This window comes from Abramis brama (genome assembly GCF_963993115.1).
Source record: "Abramis brama genome assembly, chromosome: 8".
Taxonomy (NCBI): Eukaryota; Metazoa; Chordata; class Actinopteri; order Cypriniformes; family Leuciscidae; genus Abramis; species Abramis brama.
Window position 1 is genome coordinate 37,038,714 of NC_139970.1, and position 21,314 is coordinate 37,060,027.

General features: G+C 35.7%; 1 protein-coding gene across 1 annotated transcript in view; it reads right to left on the bottom strand.

Moving 5' to 3' along the window:
- calcrla (calcitonin receptor-like a) overlaps nt 1-21,314 on the bottom strand; it is a 31,825-nt gene that overhangs the window by 9,525 nt on the left and 986 nt on the right. Inside the window, exons 2-5 of the mRNA XM_084122518.1 lie at nt 3,647-3,733; nt 2,432-2,594; nt 893-1,006; nt 31-143 (exon numbers count right to left, since the gene is read on the bottom strand). Of these exons, the coding sequence (XP_083978644.1) occupies nt 31-143; nt 893-1,006; nt 2,432-2,594; nt 3,647-3,712 (456 nt within the window). The 5' untranslated portion in view covers nt 3,713-3,733. The remainder of the gene's footprint in view (nt 1-30; nt 144-892; nt 1,007-2,431; nt 2,595-3,646; nt 3,734-21,314) is intronic.

The window sequence follows — 21,314 nt, forward strand, 5'->3', positions numbered from 1 at the left end:
CTCAAGTGACTGTAGTGTTTATGCTCATACCCTTCTTCCTTCAGTAGTGTGCAAATTACATCTGGTGAAATTTGTCCATGTGCGGTTACTCTCAGGATGCAAGAACCACTGCCCACTTTCTGTACATATTTTGCTGACCATTTCTGCAGAAGTAGATCAAAATACGTTACTGTGAGAAGCATCAATATTAACAAGATATGGAGTCCAGACAGTGAAAAGCTTTATTCACTGGTAAAATGAAGCTTTTCACCATGTCTGAACTCCTTATCTTGATAATATTGGCTTCTCTTAATAACATTTTGAGGTAAGGCATGTCTTATTTACATAAGTACTTATTTACATATGTGGTGTGCTTTATTGATTTAATATTTTACTACAGTTATTTACCTTTTTATTGTGTTAGGGTGTTATATATCATTATTCTTAGTTCTAAAATATAATATATTTTTTTCTCCTCTTGCTTTCTTCTTTTATCCAGTGTTCGTTTGGTTCTGTGAAAGTGGTTAAAATGTTTTAAAAGCAACACTCAGCCTCCAAAAAAAGACCAAAATAATGGCTAAAGTACTATTTTACTGGGGTTTTTCTGAGCACTTTTTAAGATAAGTGTTGGAAATTATTAAAGTAACTTAATAACTTCACTGCAAAATCATAATATTCTTAATATTGAAAACATGCTCTTTCTTTCACATCATCTTTCTTCATGGCAGAAAATATGTCTTATAAAAGTTTTAATAGCCATTTAGCCTATGATTTCAGCATGATTTGACAGTGAGGTCTAAAGGAGCTGGGATAAATCTAAGATGACGTAAGAGTATTAGACAGGTGAGCAGAATGTGCTCAGACTGAACTTTATACAGGTTAAAGGAACCTTATACTGATCTCTAACATTCACCTTTAGGGTCAAAGTCCTGGAAATAGTCAGGGCACTGTTGCTCGGAGGTGAAGCCAGCCTCTGTATCGTCCCAACACAACCATCCATCCCAGGTCCTGTTGCACACCTGGCCAGCTGAATATAGAAAAAAGCCCAAAACATTTATTAGTTTCTATGGAGACTGGGAAACCGTAACTTCCTGTTATCATTATCACTATTCTTAGTTATATCCGCCTGTTCCAAAATCTAGTCCCCCATGCGCTTTTGGTGTGCCACAGCCTATGGAGAGTTTTCCAAATCCGTTATTGTTGTGTCTTGTTTAGGATGCTAAGTAGGCAGACCGCTAGGTTTTGGAACAGAGCAAATATTTCACAGCTGTCCTGTCCCCCAATGGGACCAAATGCACTCTCCCTAACAATGAATATGAGTCACCTGAGGCTTTTTTGTGTGTTCTTGCTGTACTAATTAGACAGGAATGTATGTCACAGTTTGCAATGTACTGTATATGAGGGGCTTCCTGAAAATGTTATTGAATTATTACTTTAATTATATATTACACATTTAGCTTGACATGTAGTTATGGCTATATTTTTTTCCATAATATTTAGATCACTGTTTTTTACCATAATTTTTATTACGGTAAGGTACGGTAAATGCAATGGTTTTTGCAAAAATGCAAAAAAGTTTTGTGTTTTTTTACAGTGAAATCCGTACATTTAACAGTATATTACTGTAAAATTACATGAAATGTCCCGTGAGAGCTATTACAGTTTTTCACTGTATATAGTAAGGGTACATACTGTTAAGGAATTAACATTTCTTTTCCGTTGCTTTTTTACAGTTTTTTACTGTTAAAGGTGCTGCAAGCGATCTCGGTTGGCGTAACCTCTTGTTGATGTTTGAATTATTATCAAACAAAACGGAGGCTAGCTAGACCCTCCCTCCTCCTCATCCGCGCACTAACCCCCGAACCCCACCCCCACATCATTCTTGTCGGTTATTGGCTGGAACAGTTTGTTATGTTTCGTGCTGCGGGTCGCTCTGTTTGTTGCTCAGTTTGTTTTTGCTGCAGTTTGTGGAGCGTGGGCTGTCTGCAGAGACCGTGTTTTTTTACAGTGTGTTCAGGGGACAGGCAGCTAGCGGATAGTGAGGAGATGTTTGCGGTATAAAAAAAAAAATGTTTTGGCCTAAAAAACGCGTGAGATCGCTTATAGCACCTTTAAAATTACGAATTTTTTTTACAGTGTACTTCCAAAATCCGTAAATTTAACAGTATATTACTGTAAAATTACATGAAATGTCCCGTGAGAGCTATTACAGTTTTTCACTGTATATAGTAAGGGTACATACTGTTAAGCAATTTCTTTTCCGTTGCTTTTTTACAGTTTTTTACCGTTAAAATTACGAATTTTTTTTACAGTGCTGGACTGGCTTGAAGCTGCTGTATGTCTTGCAGAATAAATGTCTGTAAAGTAGTGTTTTAACATTGAAAAAAAAAATCATCCCTGTCAGAATACAGGATTTTGTCAAAACTCTAATAGGTATGTACAGTGTCTATACCTCTACTTGGTATGACGTCTTGATTGTTGTCCTTCATGATCTTCTGATAGCACTCGAACTGTGCAGTCACAATCTTGTTTCTGGTAACACCGATGTCATGGTACACATTTTGAGGATGTTCTTGCTGGCTTTCGTTCACCTCAGGACTGGCTAGAACAATGAACTACAAACAGCAGGCACATTAAAAAAGTATTATCTGAGAACAGACTAATTTCACAAGCTTCTTTTATGAGATGTTAATGATAGGTACATGTAAAATACTGCCTTATGTGGTTGTTTCTTCAATTATAGGCACTATAGAGTTTCATGCTTTGTGGAAACTTTTACCATGTTTTTTAAATGTATAGATTTTATTGTTTTTCCATCCCCAGACTCTAAAAACAACTGTTGTTGAAACATATGCTAAATAACTAATCTAATCTGTCCAAGGGCCAGATTTACTAACAGCTTGCGTCAGCTGTTAGCAAACCCTCTTTTGGCATTAAAAAACTACTGTCAGGATTTACTAAACACACGCAGTGAAAGATTTGCGCTGAAAAGGCGTGGACACAGTTGTTTTTGCGGCTGACCTTATTGCATATGCATTTGTAGGAGTTTCCTTTTCAGACGCAACATTTATGGGAGGAGAGTGTTTAAATGAATCATGCAAGGTGATTTACTAAGGTTTGTGCTAGTCAATTTACTGGTCTTTGCGCCATTATTTACCACCCAAAAACGCATGTCTTAAACCAGACGGTAATTTGCATTATCATTATGGTCATTATGGAAATACCAGGGGTGAACAACCTGAACAGGTAAACTCATCTACTCACTAGTCTGTTTTTACATCCTCGTTGTGTTTATAATCACTCTTGCAAATTATTCTAACTGTTCTAACGTAATGTTTTTTAAGTAAAGACTGAAAGAGTTGATGGAAGCTTAATGGACGTGACATTGAAATAATGTGACAGTGGTGTAGTTTGTTTATAGCCTACGTTAAGCTTTTTACTTCTACAAAACTTGTAAGAATCATAAACTTTTGTTGGTCACAGAGCTTATTTTTTGCAATAATATAAAAGCCACAGGAAAAATCCTATTGCGTTTTTTTGGCGAGGGAACCAGGTTGATGCTTCCGGGTTAGCCAACAAAATACGCAATCATTGTAGCACTTTATATTTTAAAGGTACTGATATCTTATAGATGTTTATAAGAATTATGTGGCAAATAATCTTTCACCTCAGTGACAGATCCCAGCAGAAACAGACAAATCGTCCAGTCGCTAGCTTTCATCTTCTTTGGCATTTCCAGTGACCCACTATCGATCTGCAAGGAAGGTAACGTCAATAAAACACTGTGCACAGTTCTAAGGGCTCTAATACTGTTACTGACACAAACAGAAGTACTTGTCTTCTTTTCTAGCCTTTTGCAAACATAGACCCACACTTACCACGCATAAACATGCAGACATATGTACAGACAACTCTATTGTCTCTGATGGTTACTTCAATAATTTTTAGCATTGATTAAGAACATGTGGAAGTTAGGCTTGTACAATGTAACTATATGTAATTATATGTTCATACTATATAAATACTTTTTTCAATGTTTTTGTGTTGATGCAAATTAATCGTGAAATCAGAGTTCTGTATAAATTCACTGAAAACTGATTCACATCACTTGCCCTGTGCCTAATGGGCAAATTAGTCTAACGAGTCTAATAAAATCATTGCAATATTTACAATGTTGCTTAATTAAATCGGCAGCAAAACCATTGAAAATAGCTTGAATATTCACTACTGAGCCCTACGTAGAAGGGTTATTTTTCGGTTTGTCAGGTCACATACTGTACATGCACTTTAACTTAGATTTTGGGGTTTCTTTAAAACCCAGTGAAGAACGGTTTAGAAGAACGGGCTCTCACAATACACTTATCTATTGCTAAAAAAAGAGAGTTGCTAATGTGGAGCAAAGATCCCTGATATTACTAAATAATGTCCCCTGACTGCTCACATTGGAAGGTATGGCATGTCTTCAAATCTGTTTGGACTTGCGCTACTCATTGGGTCACACTCTTGCAGGAGAGTGGGGAAAGCAAAAGGGGGTATTTCAAATTAGAAACAGATGGTGAAAACCAGTCGTAATGTTGCTCACAATGCAGCATATCATGAAACTGCACTGGCAGATCCCAAGGACCACTGCTTGTAGCTGCGTCATTGGCTGTAGCTGAAATAATGGTGTTTACTTTTCCATTCGAGGGAATAAACATGCAGGTTAGAGCCTTTGTGAGCCATTCTGCAGGCTGGTTGCACTGATACTGATATCCGCACTATGTTATCTTCTCTGGATATCTGCACTACTTGAACAAACAGCTATTTTTCCCCTGCCAGTCTTTTGAGTACAACCAGATGGGAGGAAAATGTATGTGTCTTATGGTCATTTTAACTGATTGAGTTTGAAACAGATAAATCAACTAAGTACTCGGGGGGCGAGATAAGGTGGAGCAAGTTCAGTCTGTGCTTCTCTATAAGATGTGAATGCAATAACATCCTGTATGTACTGTACAATCTCTAAACTTCATTCAGTTTTCAGAGCTTTACTACCCTTGACTTAGTCACTGTCTACATTGCTGATGCAAGTTGCCATCTTTCTCTAACCAATGATGAGATCACAAGGTTTAACTAAAATGCCATCATAACAATCAAATCACATCATTTAGAAGAAGCATTCCATTTATGTATTCAACACCCACTTTTATCAGTGGGAAATATTGAAAAAATCATGCAATCAGTGTGTTTAAGTAATCAATCAGTCACTGATTAAAGCGGTTAATTTCTACAGGAAATTTAACTTGATGAATAAGGAAACAGCACTTCCGTATTTTTATTTTCTTGTAGTAACAGTAGTAGTGCTAGAGGACTATTATTACAGTATGTATGTGGGTGTGAGAAATAAAATCAGAATTATTATTACTATTATGAATTATTGCCGTTTGTTTCCTAGTTTTAGGTTAATCTTGGCCACATAGTACTAATGTGTTCCCTTGTTTTATGTAAACTATAATGCAAACTCTTATGATAACTATTAGTGTCCACACCAATGGCCAATAATGTTCTGTTTATTCTAGCTTGCATTGTAGTTTTGTTTTATTAACATAAATGCAATGCACACTTTTAAAGTTGGATGGAATATGACTGGCTATCACTGACTATGTTAACATGCACACTCATAATGCGATTATAATGAGATGTAGGTGATATTGCAATTGAACTCCCTCATATAAACACAAAACTTTGATCAGATTTATGCGATTAAGCTCATAATCATAGCAACCATAATGGTAGTAAAATATGTGGAGTATGCCGATTTTAATCGCAATTAACAGACATGTAAACACTTTAATTGCATCTGTGTCACTCTGAGCAAAGTGTGCATCTGCTTGTGATGACATTGTCACGCGTAGATGCATAAACTTGGCAGTAAAGAAGACCACATTTTTGGGGTGCTTAAGAAACTGAATTCATGTTGATAACGTTGCATGACATGAATATAATGCAGTATATTGATGGTCGAAAAACAACGAAATGAAGACACTTGTAGGCACGTCACCGAAAAAATTCAATTCACCCATAAAAAAAGTGTTGTGCATTTGACGCAAGTAGATTAAAACTGGGGCCAGTAACACGCTGTGTGAATAATGGCGGTAAAAAATAACCACAATTCTTAGTGAAAAATCATGATAATGAAAATTGCATGTAAACGGGAGTGAAGAGGTTTACTCGTCTCATCTAAACATCTTACTGTGATTAAGTTCTTTCTCTGATTATTGGAAATAATCACATTATTGGTGCACATGTAAACGTAGTCAGTGTTAGAGTCACTTTATGGCTATTATTATCGTTCTTTATTCTGTCTAACGCAAAACGTTTCTGGAAAGTTCGCTTTGGCAAGCTGTTTCGAACTACAGAAACGAACTCCAGACAAATTTCGTTTTGGCTTGAATTTGTTCAAAATTGTCACACCAGTTCGTTCTTCGATTTCGCTTGAAGTATATAGGTGTCTTCACTTTTGCTCTGATCTGAATACATTTGTGTTGTAGTCATTGTACAAGTTAAATAGTTCCCCCTTTTGAAATTCTTCATGTGCCACATCAAGTGTAGAGCACTTGAGAATGAGCAGGAAATAATTCTCCTCTGAGTAATGACCGATTATCTCCATCCTTACTCTTCCAAATGGAAATCCAATAACGCTTCCTTAAATTACACTTGTTGGGGCCATTAGTCATAAGCGAAATTGATACCATTTATACCAGTTTGATACCAGTCTCATAAATGACTGAGCGTTTCAAACTATGCCATGAGTGTTTTACCTTATTAGTGTTACAATCGATAGACAAAAAGGTCACTTTGTAGGCCAGGCAATCTCCCTTAATACCTCATTGGTATAAAGACTTTGACGTGTGTGTTCCTTAATTCAGCAGAGCAGATCATCACATTTATTAATCACATGTGAAGTTTGTTTTATTTATATGAAAAACCAATAGTGGCACAGGACTGTATAGATTCAATTCAAGTAAGAGTCCACTGTGATTTTACTATTATCTGTATTATTTATTATCCACTATTATTTATCCTACAGCAAAGACAATATACACTACAATTCAAAACTTTGGGGTCAGTAAGATTAAAAAAAAGAAAAAAAAGAAATCACTTATTCAGCTGTATTCAGCAAGCATGCATTAAATTGATTAAAAGTGACAGTAAAGACTTATAATGTTTCAAAACATTACTATTTCAAATAAATGCTGTTCTTTTGAGCTTTTAATTAATCAAAGAATACTGGAAGAAAAATTATCACAATTTTTAAAAACATTAAACAGCACAACTGTTTTCAACATTGATAGTCAGAAGAAATGTTTTGTGAGCATTTATTATATAAAAAAAAAGCAGTCTTGGTGAGGGAAAAACAAAACACAATTTTGACCCTTAAAATTTTGAAGGGTATATATTAAAGTGCTCTAAACACTGTATACTTGTGTATAGATTTGTAAGAAATCTTTCTTTCTGCTTATCGCACACTTGTTTTGAATGCAGTTGAAGCCTGTAAACATCCTACAGTGACCAAAGGATGTTTACTTGCAGTCCAAGTTCCTTCTAAGCATTCACAATTACCTTTTCCTATTTTCAGAAAAATTCCAGCTCGCTCAGAAGTCCCACAATGTGATCTGTGGAGATTAGACTTATCGCTCAGATACATGCTCGGCACAGACCCAGTGGCACGTCTGTTGATATGAATGAATTTGTATTAATCTCATTTCCATTAGAGATGTAAATGTAAACATTGCAACTGTGCACTCAAGATAAACACTCCTGAAAATATATTCAATTGAAATCCTAGAAAATTATGTTATTATTTACTTATCCTAATGTTATTCCAAACTCAGTTGCTGCTATTTTTTTACATGGAAAAACCAAAGGTGAGTTTTTAAAGAAAAGTGAGAAAGACAATCTTCAGAATTTCTCCTTTTGCTTTTACTTCTTTCTTCAGCATGTGTTTTGGAACAGACAAATTATTCCTGTCTAGAAGCAAAGGATTTTTTTATACGTGACATGAAGGGTTTTAAGATAAGTTTGACAACTGACTGCATATTTCAAATATAATTGATCTAGAAACACATAACCGTAAAGCATTTTCTTTCCTGAGAAGTGTCATTTTAGTATTACTTATATACTATTTGTTGATTATTATTTTAATATATTGTATTTATTAATATTTTGAATCAAGTATTATTATTTTTAATTTTGTTAATTATTATTTTTTTTGTATTAGTTATTCGTTTTTTTTTTTTTACATATATTCCTGCTTCTTTAGTACTTTTATTTCAGTTAGTTGCCAGGGCCTTTTTACGTTTAAACTTTATTATTTTAAGTTTATAGCTTATCTGATATTTATATTATTTCAGCTTTATTTTAATTAATTAATAGTTACATTTTAGTTAACAATAACAACAGTGCTCCTAAATGCAACACATTCTTTCTTGTAACTGGCAACTCTTGCAACAAAAAATCTGCAACAAGACCATGATCTAGAAAGCAACAGTTGTAACCTGCCACCTGATTACATAACAGCCCAAAAAGCCCATAGGTGCAGTTCACTCCTTTACACACTTACTCCTCACCCTTTTGTCAAGGCACCTCAAACCCTTAGATGATTCTTTCATGTCATTCCACTGTTTTTTTCTGTTAGTTGTAGCTGATGTGTATTAACTGAAAATGAAGCCAACATTGGCTCACTGCCTTGGGTACAACCAGATATTGAGCTTTACAAAGCAAGTCATGATGAAGTCATGCAGATGCTGGAGAACACGGCTGGTGATTCTGTCAGAGTAAAAGCTGCTCTGAATTGTCTTGGAAGGTTTAAGTGGGTGGGATGTAGCACAAGATATTCGAAAAATGCCAAGCTTTTACTTCCTCTGATACCCGTGCCCTTCCACATCCCTGAACAAATATCCGTCACATCCAACAACTTATACGACATTTTTTGTTAATGTTGCAAGTGAAATTGATGTAATCCGGATCATATATTTCATATTTATCATATATATTATTTTTCTTTGCTTAGATTTGTTCATTTGTTCTGTTCATGTTGGCAACTGTAATTTTATTAGCTTTTATTAGTGTAATAGATGAATTTGCTTCAAAATATTGTAGAGTTAGATTTTTTCATCCCTGGTCTTTGAAGTCAACAACAAAAGTCATTTGAAGTATTTTTACGTTGTTAAAGATAAGAAGCCTATTTATGTTGCTATTCTAACTATTCACAATATACAGCAAATACCTTTCAAAAGTTTGGGGTCGGTAAAAGAAGTTTTGAAAGAAGTATCTTATGCTCAACAAGGCTGGCTGCATGTATTTGATCAAAAATGCAGTAAAAACTGTAATATTTTGAAATATTATATATTTTTAAAATAACTGTTTTTTAATTTTAATACATTAAATAGAATTCTTGTGATGCGAAGCTGAATTTTCAGCATCATTACTCAATCTTCAGTGTCACATGATCCTTCAGAAATCATTCTAACATGCTGATTTGATGCACAAGACTATCATCATGTTGAAAAACAGTTGTGCTGCTTAATATTTTTGTGGAAACCGTGATAAAAAAAAAAGTCTGGATTCTTCAATGAGAACGTTCAAAAGAACTGTATTTAAATATGTCTTTTGTAACGATGGAAAAGTCTTCACTGTTACTTTTGATCAATTTAAATAAAAGGTTACATTTCTTTCCAGAAAGATATATTACTGAGTCTGACCCCAAAATTTTTAATGGTATACAGCGCATCGTTTGTATTATTTGCATTTAGCATTTTTTTTTAAAGTCCCCGTGAACCGGAAGTTGCAAACGACTTTTCTCCAGTGTTATGACGTATTTTCAAGTGAAACGGAATATTGAACAGAGGGCAGGGTTTTACTCTAGCGCTCCTCCTCTCCATCTCTGCTCATAGCAGACTAACGGTTAGAGGGGAGTGGTTAAGCGTTTTCAAACCAAGCCGTCAAACCTATGTCATCAGAAAAAGATGCCATTCCAGACCCGGAAGTAACTTTTCAGATTTTGATTAAAGATTACCATGGTAAAAAATATTTTTTTTTTTATATTTACTTGCACAGATTAATTGTTCACCACAAGACTAGTAATATGCGCTAACAAAGTAAATAGGGTCAATTTTGATTTCATGGGGACTTAGATCTGAGATCCATTTTTGAGAACTACTGTTGCAATATAATGCAGACACAAGCTTGTCATATTTGTTTTCTATGAATTCAACACAGTAAGGTTATTTCAATGTCACATCATGATGGTTTCAACAATAGCAGCTAATGCAGTGACAATTTGAGGGATTATGTTTACTTGAGCATCAGGTTCGTCTAGATAGCAACGGGATATTACAAAAGAGTGTGTGAAATCATACACTGTAACTCAATATGAGGAATATACAGTACCAGTACTGTAACTTAAAATAGAACCAGGGAGTATGAAAAAAAGCCTATAAAAAGTAGTACAAGCAAAACAGTATGAATGTTTTATTTAGACTGACACCAGCATCTGTCAAATCAGGGCAGCAAATTGCTTTTATGAAACACAGCACGTAACTACCTGGAAACATCTGCCAAATGTTGATTCTTGGTAATGTGAGCTGACCCTCCCTTTCCTGCCCCAGCGTAACACAGCTGAACATGCAAAACTGCAGGGGTGACCCATATCCTCTAGTGTGGCTACTGATACAAACAGCCAAAGGAGAACAGAAATAAAACAGGGTAGCAAAGCTGTTCATACAGTATTTTAAGCTATTTCAGGGTTCAAACCATAATCCATCCCCTGAGTGTTTCCACTGTTTTTCATAACTTGCTCTTAAGTGTCTGGATACAGATGCATGTTATGATGGATCATTTGAAAACTATCATTTTTGGAAATGCAGGGGCGAATGTACTAAATAGCTCAACCAGCTAATTGCTAAATAACTGATTTGCAGAATTTCTTTGGTGAACTGAATGTTAAACAACACCTAAAATGCATGTGAATGAAGTGATATCAGCTGGCACAATTTAGATATTCAAGTGTTCCGCTAACAGCGTATTGTAACTTTTAGTGTTTAACATTGGTAGCGTTGGGAAAGTTACTTTTAAAAGTAATGCGTTACAATATTGCGTTATTCCCTAAAAAAGTAACTAATTGCGTTACTTAGTTACTTTTTAATGGAATGTTATGCATTAAGTTACTTTTAAGTTGCCTTTTCTCACCTGGGATTTTTAATAACAAACAAACAAACAAACAAATAAACAAAAGTTCTATTTCTCGCAAATGTAAAGGCCCATTCACATTAATAGTGATATGAATAAGCCTCAGGCTGAAGGAAATACAAATTCTAGCCTGTACAGTAGAGGGCTCAGCTCGAACAAACCTTTCAGCTCTGCTGCCATTCTGTATAACGGAAGAATAGGATGGAGGAGAAAAAAGTTCAGGGCTGTGTTCGAAATCACTTCCTATACACTCATTCACTATCCCCTACATTACTCCTATTCACATAGTGAATGAAAAGGAGTGAGTGAATTCAGACACTGAGTCCACCGGAAGGGCTTCCGCTTTTGCATAGTCTGTGCTTGCTGTTTAATAATCATTTGAAACTTAGCAAACTGGCAGCTCCAGTAGTAATGAAAAGATGCATCTTGAACTCTGTCATGGAAACTAGCATGTATAAACCTAAATAAACAATTTAATAATCAATTAAAAAGGAATTTATACCTGTATGATATTATGCTGCACCCACATTGGACCATTGGTTTGGAAAATGGATGGATGGATGATTCAGCTGAGTTATGATCCACTGTGTATAATTCACAGTGAATTATGGGTATTCTCTAGCCGTTGAGCATACATCGGATGTACACTCGTTATTGCAGTGCATTGTGGGATTGAATGAGTGCACTCGATAATGTCCACTATGGTTTCGGACACCACTACAAATGGCTTGTCCCCTCAAATAGTGCCCTATTTAAGGGTATAGGAGGCGATTTCGGACACAACCCAGCACTCTTACTTCAGCAATAAAAACAAAATATGAAACACAAATGTGATGTTTACCTAAAGTAATTTTTGCTTAGTACGGTTGAATTGGGGCATCGAAGGTCAGCAGCAAAGATATTGGTTAATAATGTGAGATTAAATACATAAAGTATATTTGTGTTGTTTAACATTTAATAATTGCAGCAGGTTTGAGTAATTCTGAGTTTGCCTTTTTTTTATTCATTTTGAGGAATACTGAATCAGTTTTTGTACAAGTGAGAAGAGTAAATGCATGCTCTCACATTTACTCTAGAACTAAAATAACCATCATGTTTACAGCACACCTCTGCATCTGATTTCTCTCAACATGGGGACAGAAGAGGTGTCAGTCAATAAATTGAAAAACAAAGTGATTCAGATATTTTGTTGAAAGTTTAAAAGTAATGTGTTACTTTACTTGGGAAAAGTAATCTGATTAAGTAACTCACGTTACTTGTAATGTTTTACCTGCACAAATAAATAAATCATTTATAAAAATATTTAAATACCCCAAGTGCATTTCAGTGCCTTTAGCACTTGGTTGAGCTGTTTAGTGAATTAGTCCCTGCATTTCCAAAATTATAATTAAACATTTTTCCATCAGTACTTTTTTTGTGTTTTTACTTGATTTGCAGAATTTCTTTGGTGAATTGGATGCTAAACAACACAGAAAATACATGTAAATAAATAAAGTGGTATCAGCTGTCACGATTCAGATATTCAACTTTGGCTATAAGAACATCTTGTGAAAATCTAGCTGTTAAAAACACACTTCTCTCTAGTTTACAGAAAATGCATTATTTAAAGCAGTGGTTCCCAAAGTGTGGGGGGGGAGCGCGACGTTACCATTGGGGGGGCGCGAGTGAAAAGCTGAGAGGGAAAATTATGTTTGGTTATTCTGGTTAATGCCAATTTTTGTATTTTGCCTTAATTGTCACTAGGGGGCGATCACAGTTTTAAAAGCTGATATAGCCTATCTTGTTTCAACTGGTAATAATACCCGCTAGCAGCTAGCAAAACTTTTCAGAGTGTAGAAAATAAGATGGATCGTTGGCTGATTCGTAAAAATATAATCGTTGATTCTACGCCTAAAATAACTGGAGCAAACACAGATGAACCGAAATCTAACAATGACACACCAAGGCTAGAGGAGGCAGAACCTGTGGAGGCAGATCCAAGGCAGATCGAAAGACCCGTGGGAACTGTGCATAGCCTGGCGGGGGATACAGTGGTGCCAGTGAAAACACGAGGGAAACGCAAGCATTCGCAGGCCCACTTAAATTCAGCAAAGCGAAGGAGATATCAAGACGATTACATTCGGTATGGATTTACGTGACTCCTGGTTGATGGGGATGCACGTCCACAATGTGTAATGTGTACGGAGGTACTAGCAAATGACAGTTTGAAGCCGGGGAAAATTAAGAGACATTTACACACCAAACACCCAACACACATTGATAAAACAATTGATTTTTTCCGTCGCAAAGCAAGATTTGCGTGGTCAAAAGCAAGTATTGACTACACAGACTACAACAACTACCAAACTCCAGGCTGCATCTTATGAAGTTTCATACCTCATTGCAAAATCTAAGAAGCCACACACAATTGGCGAGACGCTCATTCTCCCTGCAGCAATAGCCATGTCAAGCTATGGATAATGAAAAAATAGCGAGTCAGCTTAAACAGGTCCCACTGTCAGATAACACCATTGCCCGACGAATAGATGACATGGCAAACGACATAAAGATTCAGCTTATTGATCGTATAAAAAAAAAAACGGAAAATTTTCCATACAACTTGATGAATCGACGTAATATATCAAATCATATTTGAGTTTCGATAACTGTGTGGCCGTGTGTACGGATGGAGCTGGTGCTATGATGGGCAAACATAAGGGTCTAAAGGCGAAGATACAAGCAGTTGCACCGCACGTAAGATTCACCCATTGTTTTATACACAGGGAAGCTCTTGCTTCCAAGGCCCTTGATTATGAGCTGAGTTGCGTGCTTCAAACAGTAATTAAAATTGTTAACGTAATAAAAGCACGTCCCATCAATACGAGACTGTTTGCTGTTATGTGCAAAGAAATGGGATCTGAACACAAATCTTTACTGTTGCACACTGAGGTCAGGTGGTTGTCGCGAGGTAAAGTATTGCGGCGTCTTTTTGAAATGAGAGATGAAGTGCGACTATTCTTAATGATTATACAGTCTCCCTACGCAGAAAGTCTGACAGATCCTACATTTCTGACAAACCTGGCCTACTTGGCAGATATTTTCGATAGACTGAATGGACTTAACATGTCGCTGCAAGGCCCCAATACCAACATTATGTCATTAGCCGACAAAATAATCGGATTTGTAAAGAAGATGGAGCGATGGACAGCGCGAATAGAAAAAGGAAGTGTGGAGATGTTTGATGGACTACATGAATTTATTGAGGAGAATAAATTTGCGCGAGATGTGACCCATATGTATAGGGGGGGGGCCCGAGGCAAAAAGTTTGGGAACCTCTGATTTAAAGCATGCAGCGCAGATGCCCATATGCAAGATAATAACATAGTAGCTCTTGCAACGAAGAAAGATTTTGTTTAATGAAGCAACCAGGACTAAAACAACTGATTAAGCATATTCTGCAGGAACAGGCTTATTCAAATAAATCAAAAGGACAGAACAGGCTTCCTTTTATTTCACATGGCTTTTTTTATAGAATGCATAAACAAATTGAGGAGACAATCAAGACTTTCTCAAACCACAGACACAGAACCTCCTGTGATTCTGAATCCAGCAACCAAAATTATTCTATTTACTTCATTGCATGGAAACCTGTCCAATCACACGCAAATGTATCCCCTATGTTTTAAAACTAGACAGCTGAAAAAGCTCAGGGGGGAAGCATTAGAGAAGCATTGTGTTCGTAGAAGTTATCCTGCTGTGTATAGACAGCTAGTTCTGTGTCTAGCATCTAAAACCACTTCCTCTGCAGACCATTCTCCAGGACCGTGAGTTTTGCCTCTGCGCTCCCAGGATTCCTCTGAGCCATGAAAATAAAACTCGGAACCGGATCATATTCACCCCTATTTTTAAACCCGCAGACCATTCGCCTGTACCCTCCAGGACTAGAGAAGGCATGTGAAAGGTCCTGAACTTGAACTTTAGGAGACTTTGCTGCTTACAGGAGAGAACAGCATTGGAGGGTTTGCAGGAAAGGCTGCGGTCCAATGAGTTATGAAACTCAGGTAACACTTTCAAACAAAAGTGAGAGACTAAGGGAAGGAGGTGAGTGTTCAAATTAGAAGAGGAAGATCCAGTTCCACTTGGTGCTCCTAAATCATTCAGAGAAGAATGAAATCCCACTTTTAAAGGAAGTGTTTGGCAGACACATGATAACCTAAGACTGACCCACTTGGAAGTGGGTGGGCTTTGACTCATCCACATGCATTCCCAGGATCCCCCGCACTCCGAGTGGTGGCAGAGGCCAATAAATCTTAAAGCCTCTGCCCGCCAACGGCAGTTTGTTTAGTGTATATCAGCGTTAAACACTCATTCTAAATCTCCGAATATATTTCCACTGTTTGGCAACCCACACAAGCCCTTCATCTCTAGGGTCCATTTTTAAAAATACTACAGCATTCACTCTGTGTCATCAGCTACATGTATAGCCATGATTAATTACACTGTAGGACAAACCTGGCTGCCAGTATCCATAGGAATATTCACGTAATGCTGTTATTTGTAGGCCTTTATATAACGAACCGTTACTAATATCTAGAGTGGAGGTGGCCGATAGCTGATTTAATGCCAAAATACAAAGTGGTTCAAAATTCTGAGAAAGCACCCCTATTTAGAATTTTTATATATTAATAATCAATAATTTGATATATTAATAATTATATTTTACATTACCCAAACTGAAACCGTTTTGTATTTCCAGATCTAAATTATATAAGTACATATATATATATATATATATATATATATATATATATATATATATATATATACAGTATATATGCATTTTTGAAAGAAGTCTTGCTGACCAAGAATGCATTTATTGTATAAAAAAAACCTGTAAAAACAGTAATATTGTGATCAATTGATATTGGTGTTTAATTATTATTCATATATTATTATTATTATTATTATTATTATTATTATCAACATTAATGTTTTTGCCATTTAATATTTTTGTGGAAACTGTGATGCATTTTCTTTCCACATTCTTGGATGAAAAGAAAGTTCAATGATCAAAACTGATTTGGAATAGAAATATTTTGTAGCATTTATAAATGTCTTTACTGTCACTTTTGAACAATTTAATGCATCCTTGCTGAATAAATATATTATTATTATTATTATTAATAAATATTTCTTTCCCCAAACTTTTGAATGGTAGTGTATCACAGTTATTTTAAATTTCAATAATATTCACAATATTACTGTTTTTACTGTATTTCTGATTAAATAAATGCAGTTTGGTGAGCTTTTGAATGGTCAAACTATCTGTGTATTAAAGAGATACATGGTACAGAATAATTGCTCTAGGTATAACCTTATGAAATATATTGACTTTGATGCTTTGATGTTTGATGATGGAAATAACAGCTAGAGAGCAGGTTGCAATAAAAGGCTTGCCAGACTTCAACGCACATAATCAAATGAATCTAGAGAGAGGAAATGAAATGGTCCTATTAGCCTGAGTCCAGTTTAATGCTTGAAACAAGACACTGAGTCCCTGACTGTAATAAATCTTTTTTTGTTGTTGCATTAATTCAAAGCATCTAATCATGAAATCTGACACCACTGCTAATAAAAAATGCAAGACATATCATGGCCTGTCTCACGGTGGAGATGGAGAAAATATTTACTTTGCAAAATGCTCAGGGTTGTTTTGAGCTCACATGCATCTAATTATGTGGCCAGTGTGCACAAATTCTATTAATCCAACCAGTGGGACTGTAAAGTCGATTGCTCAAGACGAGCACACTTTTTCACTAATAGCAAAGGATTGTGAAAGCTATATTTGCACGAAAACATTTTTCTGCTCTCCACGTTTCCGTTAAGGGGTGAACCATGGTAATGGCACAGTAACTGAATGCAATGTCGCCAGGGCAGAAACACAGCTTTGTTCCACTGACATTAAATCCTCCTCGAAAGCAGCACTCAACCTTGACAAACACATGCATGCTTTGGGGCTCTGCATTGAGAAGCACATAAAAGGCTCTCAAACAGCGAGGCTAAATAATTGATTACCTTAAAAGCACAATCTATGCTCTTTAAGGTATTCTGTGTGGAGATTAATTGGCTTTTCGTGAACTAAGTTGCAAATCCTCTTTCATTAGGTCCCTTTGCCAGCTAGCATCCCCAGAGACGAACAGTCACTAACCTTTTAATTTTGCAACCTGAATCTGTAGAACAAATTGTTCATTCCTCAGCACTATGAATAAGGTCTGATTTCAAAAATAAGTGATATTAGAAAATGCTTGTCCATGTAAAACTCACCGCCATAATGCTTGAATGTGATTGTCAGAGCTTTGCTATGCCATTGTTAAAGTGTTCTGAGTGGTTTTACCATGCTTCTGTGCAGTTACTAGAGTATTCAGAGTGGTTACTATGGCATTGCTAGGTGACTGCTAGTGTATTCTGGTTGATCTATGAAAGCTGCATGGTGGATTTGGAACAAACTGTGCAGAATTAGTTACACTCAAAAGTTTAATTTTTACCATAAGAAGTTTGTTCAAATCCCTAAGCACAAGAATGTGCAGTACTAACTGATGCTTGTATTCACAATTATTTTGAGATTAAAGAGCCAAGCAACAGGGATGAGACAGAATTTTACATGAAATATCTTAGGAAGATATGCATGTCAAACTGAGACTGTCTCAACGGTGTCATTGCATCATATGAGCTAAATCTGAAAAGATCATTTTAGCGTTCTATGCCCCATCAGCTCCAGTATTTCATCACAAATAAGTGGCTGCTTATGTAACCATGTGGCCAAAAACACAAATACCAAGGCTATCTGTTAGCTATTAATTATCAAAATGTTCCTCCTTGTCAGGCCCCTTCTGTCAGTAGTGTGGTTAGGTGTCAACAGACCTTGGTATTTCCAGTTACTTCACGATACTAGTATTTTATCTTTTCAGTTCCTGGCACTGATGGGATAAAGTACAACAAGAAGAGCTACGGTTCTAAGATTGCATGGAAAATAAATAGGTCTATGTTTAGAATGTCCAACAAACTGATTTCTTATCGCATTAATCTTATATAGTTAATTAATGTTCACACACACACACACATATATAATAGTGCTGCCAAATCGATTAATAAGGACATATAACATAAAAGTTTTTGTTTACATAATAGATGTGTGTGTGTGTATATATATATATATATATATATATATATATATATATATGGGCCATTCTACAGAATTGGTGCAAACTGCTGTCCCTCATCCAAAAAACACATTTGAAAAGCATTCAATTATTAAAATCTTAGATGTTTACTAAGATCCTTCAATTATCTATTGAAACCCACAATAATATTTAAGATTTCAGTAAGATTTTTATATATAAAATCATCATTTATGGGCTACTTTCAATTAGGAGGTGGCTGTCCCAAACCCTAACCCCTAAATTTCAACTTGTGAAAATGATATTGAAAAAAAGTTAAATTTTTTTTTTATTTTATATTTTATTTTTAAATCATGAAACTTTATCTAAAAAAAACGTGTCCTGCATTTTCATGTCACTACCAAAACAGTGAATGTTGTAGTCCATTGACTGAGTGATTTTAACCACAGCCCTACATTTTTGATCAGGAAATATTCCTGTGTCCCTCTCTCTCATGTGCTATATGGAGTAGATTGATCCCATCATTTTGAGGTAAATGTGTTCTAAAGTCTAAAAATCTGTGTGTAACTTTAAGGAATGTCACTACCAAACTCATTTTTTCTGCTAAAACTTTTTTGGATGTTATTCCATAAAATTTAGTTGTTATATGTGTTCAACTGTTCTGACCAGTGATTACTAACCATGTACTGATTAGCATCTTCGAGCTAGGCTCAAAAGTATCTAAAATTGTCACTACCAAAACAGTCACAACCGAAACATGTCTTGAAGTTTCGGTTGTGACATTATTGTTTTGGTAGTGACAAAAGGGAACACATAATCCTTTATTTGGAGGAATAAACTACATTTTAGTACAGTTATGCAAATAATTACTACTGTAGTATGTTTTAGTGTTTTAGTATGCAAGATTCTGTTAAAATTCTGTAATGAGATGAGGTTACAATTACTTAAAGGTGGGGTATGTGATTTGCAAAACGGCCGGCAGATTTTGAAAATACACAACTCAAATGGTCCTACCTTCTTTCCTTTGACTCCACCCATTCAAAGAACATGAGGGGGAGGGGTGTATGGCACGACCGTTTGATTGACGCACTTACTGTCCAATGATTCTAGGTGGTCTTGGAAATGATTGGCTGGAGTTTTTCGAGTCCTGCCCGTTCCACAGATGATTAAATTGCTTAATTTACATTTCAGTGCTTCTAACTCAGTGACTGTAAGGGGGTTAGGAATAGGATTTCAAGTGATTTTGAAAAAATGGCCAAAAAAGAGAATTACATACCCAACCTTTAAGGTTGCTGTCCATGATACTAGCTTAGGTGTAAGGTTGTTGTCAGTAAATGTTAATTTCTATGATTAACTTGACAGGGAGAATGACATAAAACACCATCATGCCTAAAAAAAAATAGAAAAACTACAACAGAGAGACAGAGAGAATACAAACAAAGGTTGAGGGAAGACCCAGTGAAGTACAAGGAATACTTAAGGAAAGAAAGAGAAAGAAATAAGAAACGAAGGGAAGAAGGAAAGTTGAAGAGTATCAGTGAATTATCTGACAGGGAGCAAAGACATGTCAGAAAAGCATGGAGGAAAACAATACACACACACATACACACACACAGTTCAGTGGTTCTGGAGATTTATCTGAATGAGGAAAATTATTCTGAAATTAATGTAATTTTTATTTGTGCATGGTAGAAAGCACACAGTGAACTCCAAGAAAACGCTATGCTTGAGCAAACAGTTTGTGAATAGGCAACTACAAATGATGGCCATGAAAGAGACTGTGAACGCATTGAATAGGATATGTTTAGTTGGTGAATAGCATAGGCTACTATTACACAGTAGCGATAACGTTAAGCGCACCAGAATGAAATATAATATTCAGAAGTAAACAGCATAGCTGACTTACAGATTCAGTTAACATCCACAAATGAATAAGCGCGTCGATTCAGGGAGCAGTGCAAAGTGCCCGTGCAAAATCAGTTTTTGTGTGTGTTTTTAGTAATTGTTGGTTTCTTGGTAAAGAAAACACATTTTTACTCAAATTAATCAAAATGGATTTATCACGTTTTGGAACCAAACTATAATATTCAGAAGTAAACAGTGTAGCTGACTGAGTGTTTTTATGTCAGAATGTTTATTTTTAAACCACAACCTTCTAAAAATGATATATTTAACGATATCTTTAGCATTTCTCATCCAAACAACGTCAAACTTGGCACTGCACTTACTCGTGCCCGTAGCGAGACACCTGTCGAGTTTGAAATCCATCGGACTAACGGTTCGAGAGATATGCGAATAACGGACACACACACACACACACACACACAGTTCAGTGGTTCTGGAGATTTATCTGAATGACTCATAAACAAAATGTTGAAAATGTGAAAATAAAACAAAGTGGTTCTGAAACAGTCTACATTGTAAGTTGTTGTTTTTTTTAGGAAGAAAAATCTATGAGCATACCTCTTCTCACTTGCACCTCAAGACCCAAAGTATAGAATAGCTCAGAAGAAAAGAACAGAAGTGTTCTTATAAGATATTTACTGTCAGATGTGTGTCTGCTATATGTACTGACTGCATATGTGCATAGTTATTTATTTATATTAACATAAAATGTGGACAGTCTGATTCAGCCATGGCAAACTAAGTATTGTGGTCACTACCAAAACATTACTGTCACTACCAAAAATGTGCAGTCACTACCGTAACATGGGATGTTTTGTCAAAAATAAAGTATATTGAATTATCAAATAAGATGTTATGATAGTGTTTGGTTCAATGCATATTCAAACTAATGAATCCTTAACTTTGAAATCAGTACGATAAACGTTATGCCTTCTACAAAGAAAAAAAAATATATATTTATAAGGTAGATGTAAACAAAATCTTAATAGGTCATTATAAGCCTTCTTAATAAATTATTTAATATTGTGTTTCGGTAGTGACAAATTT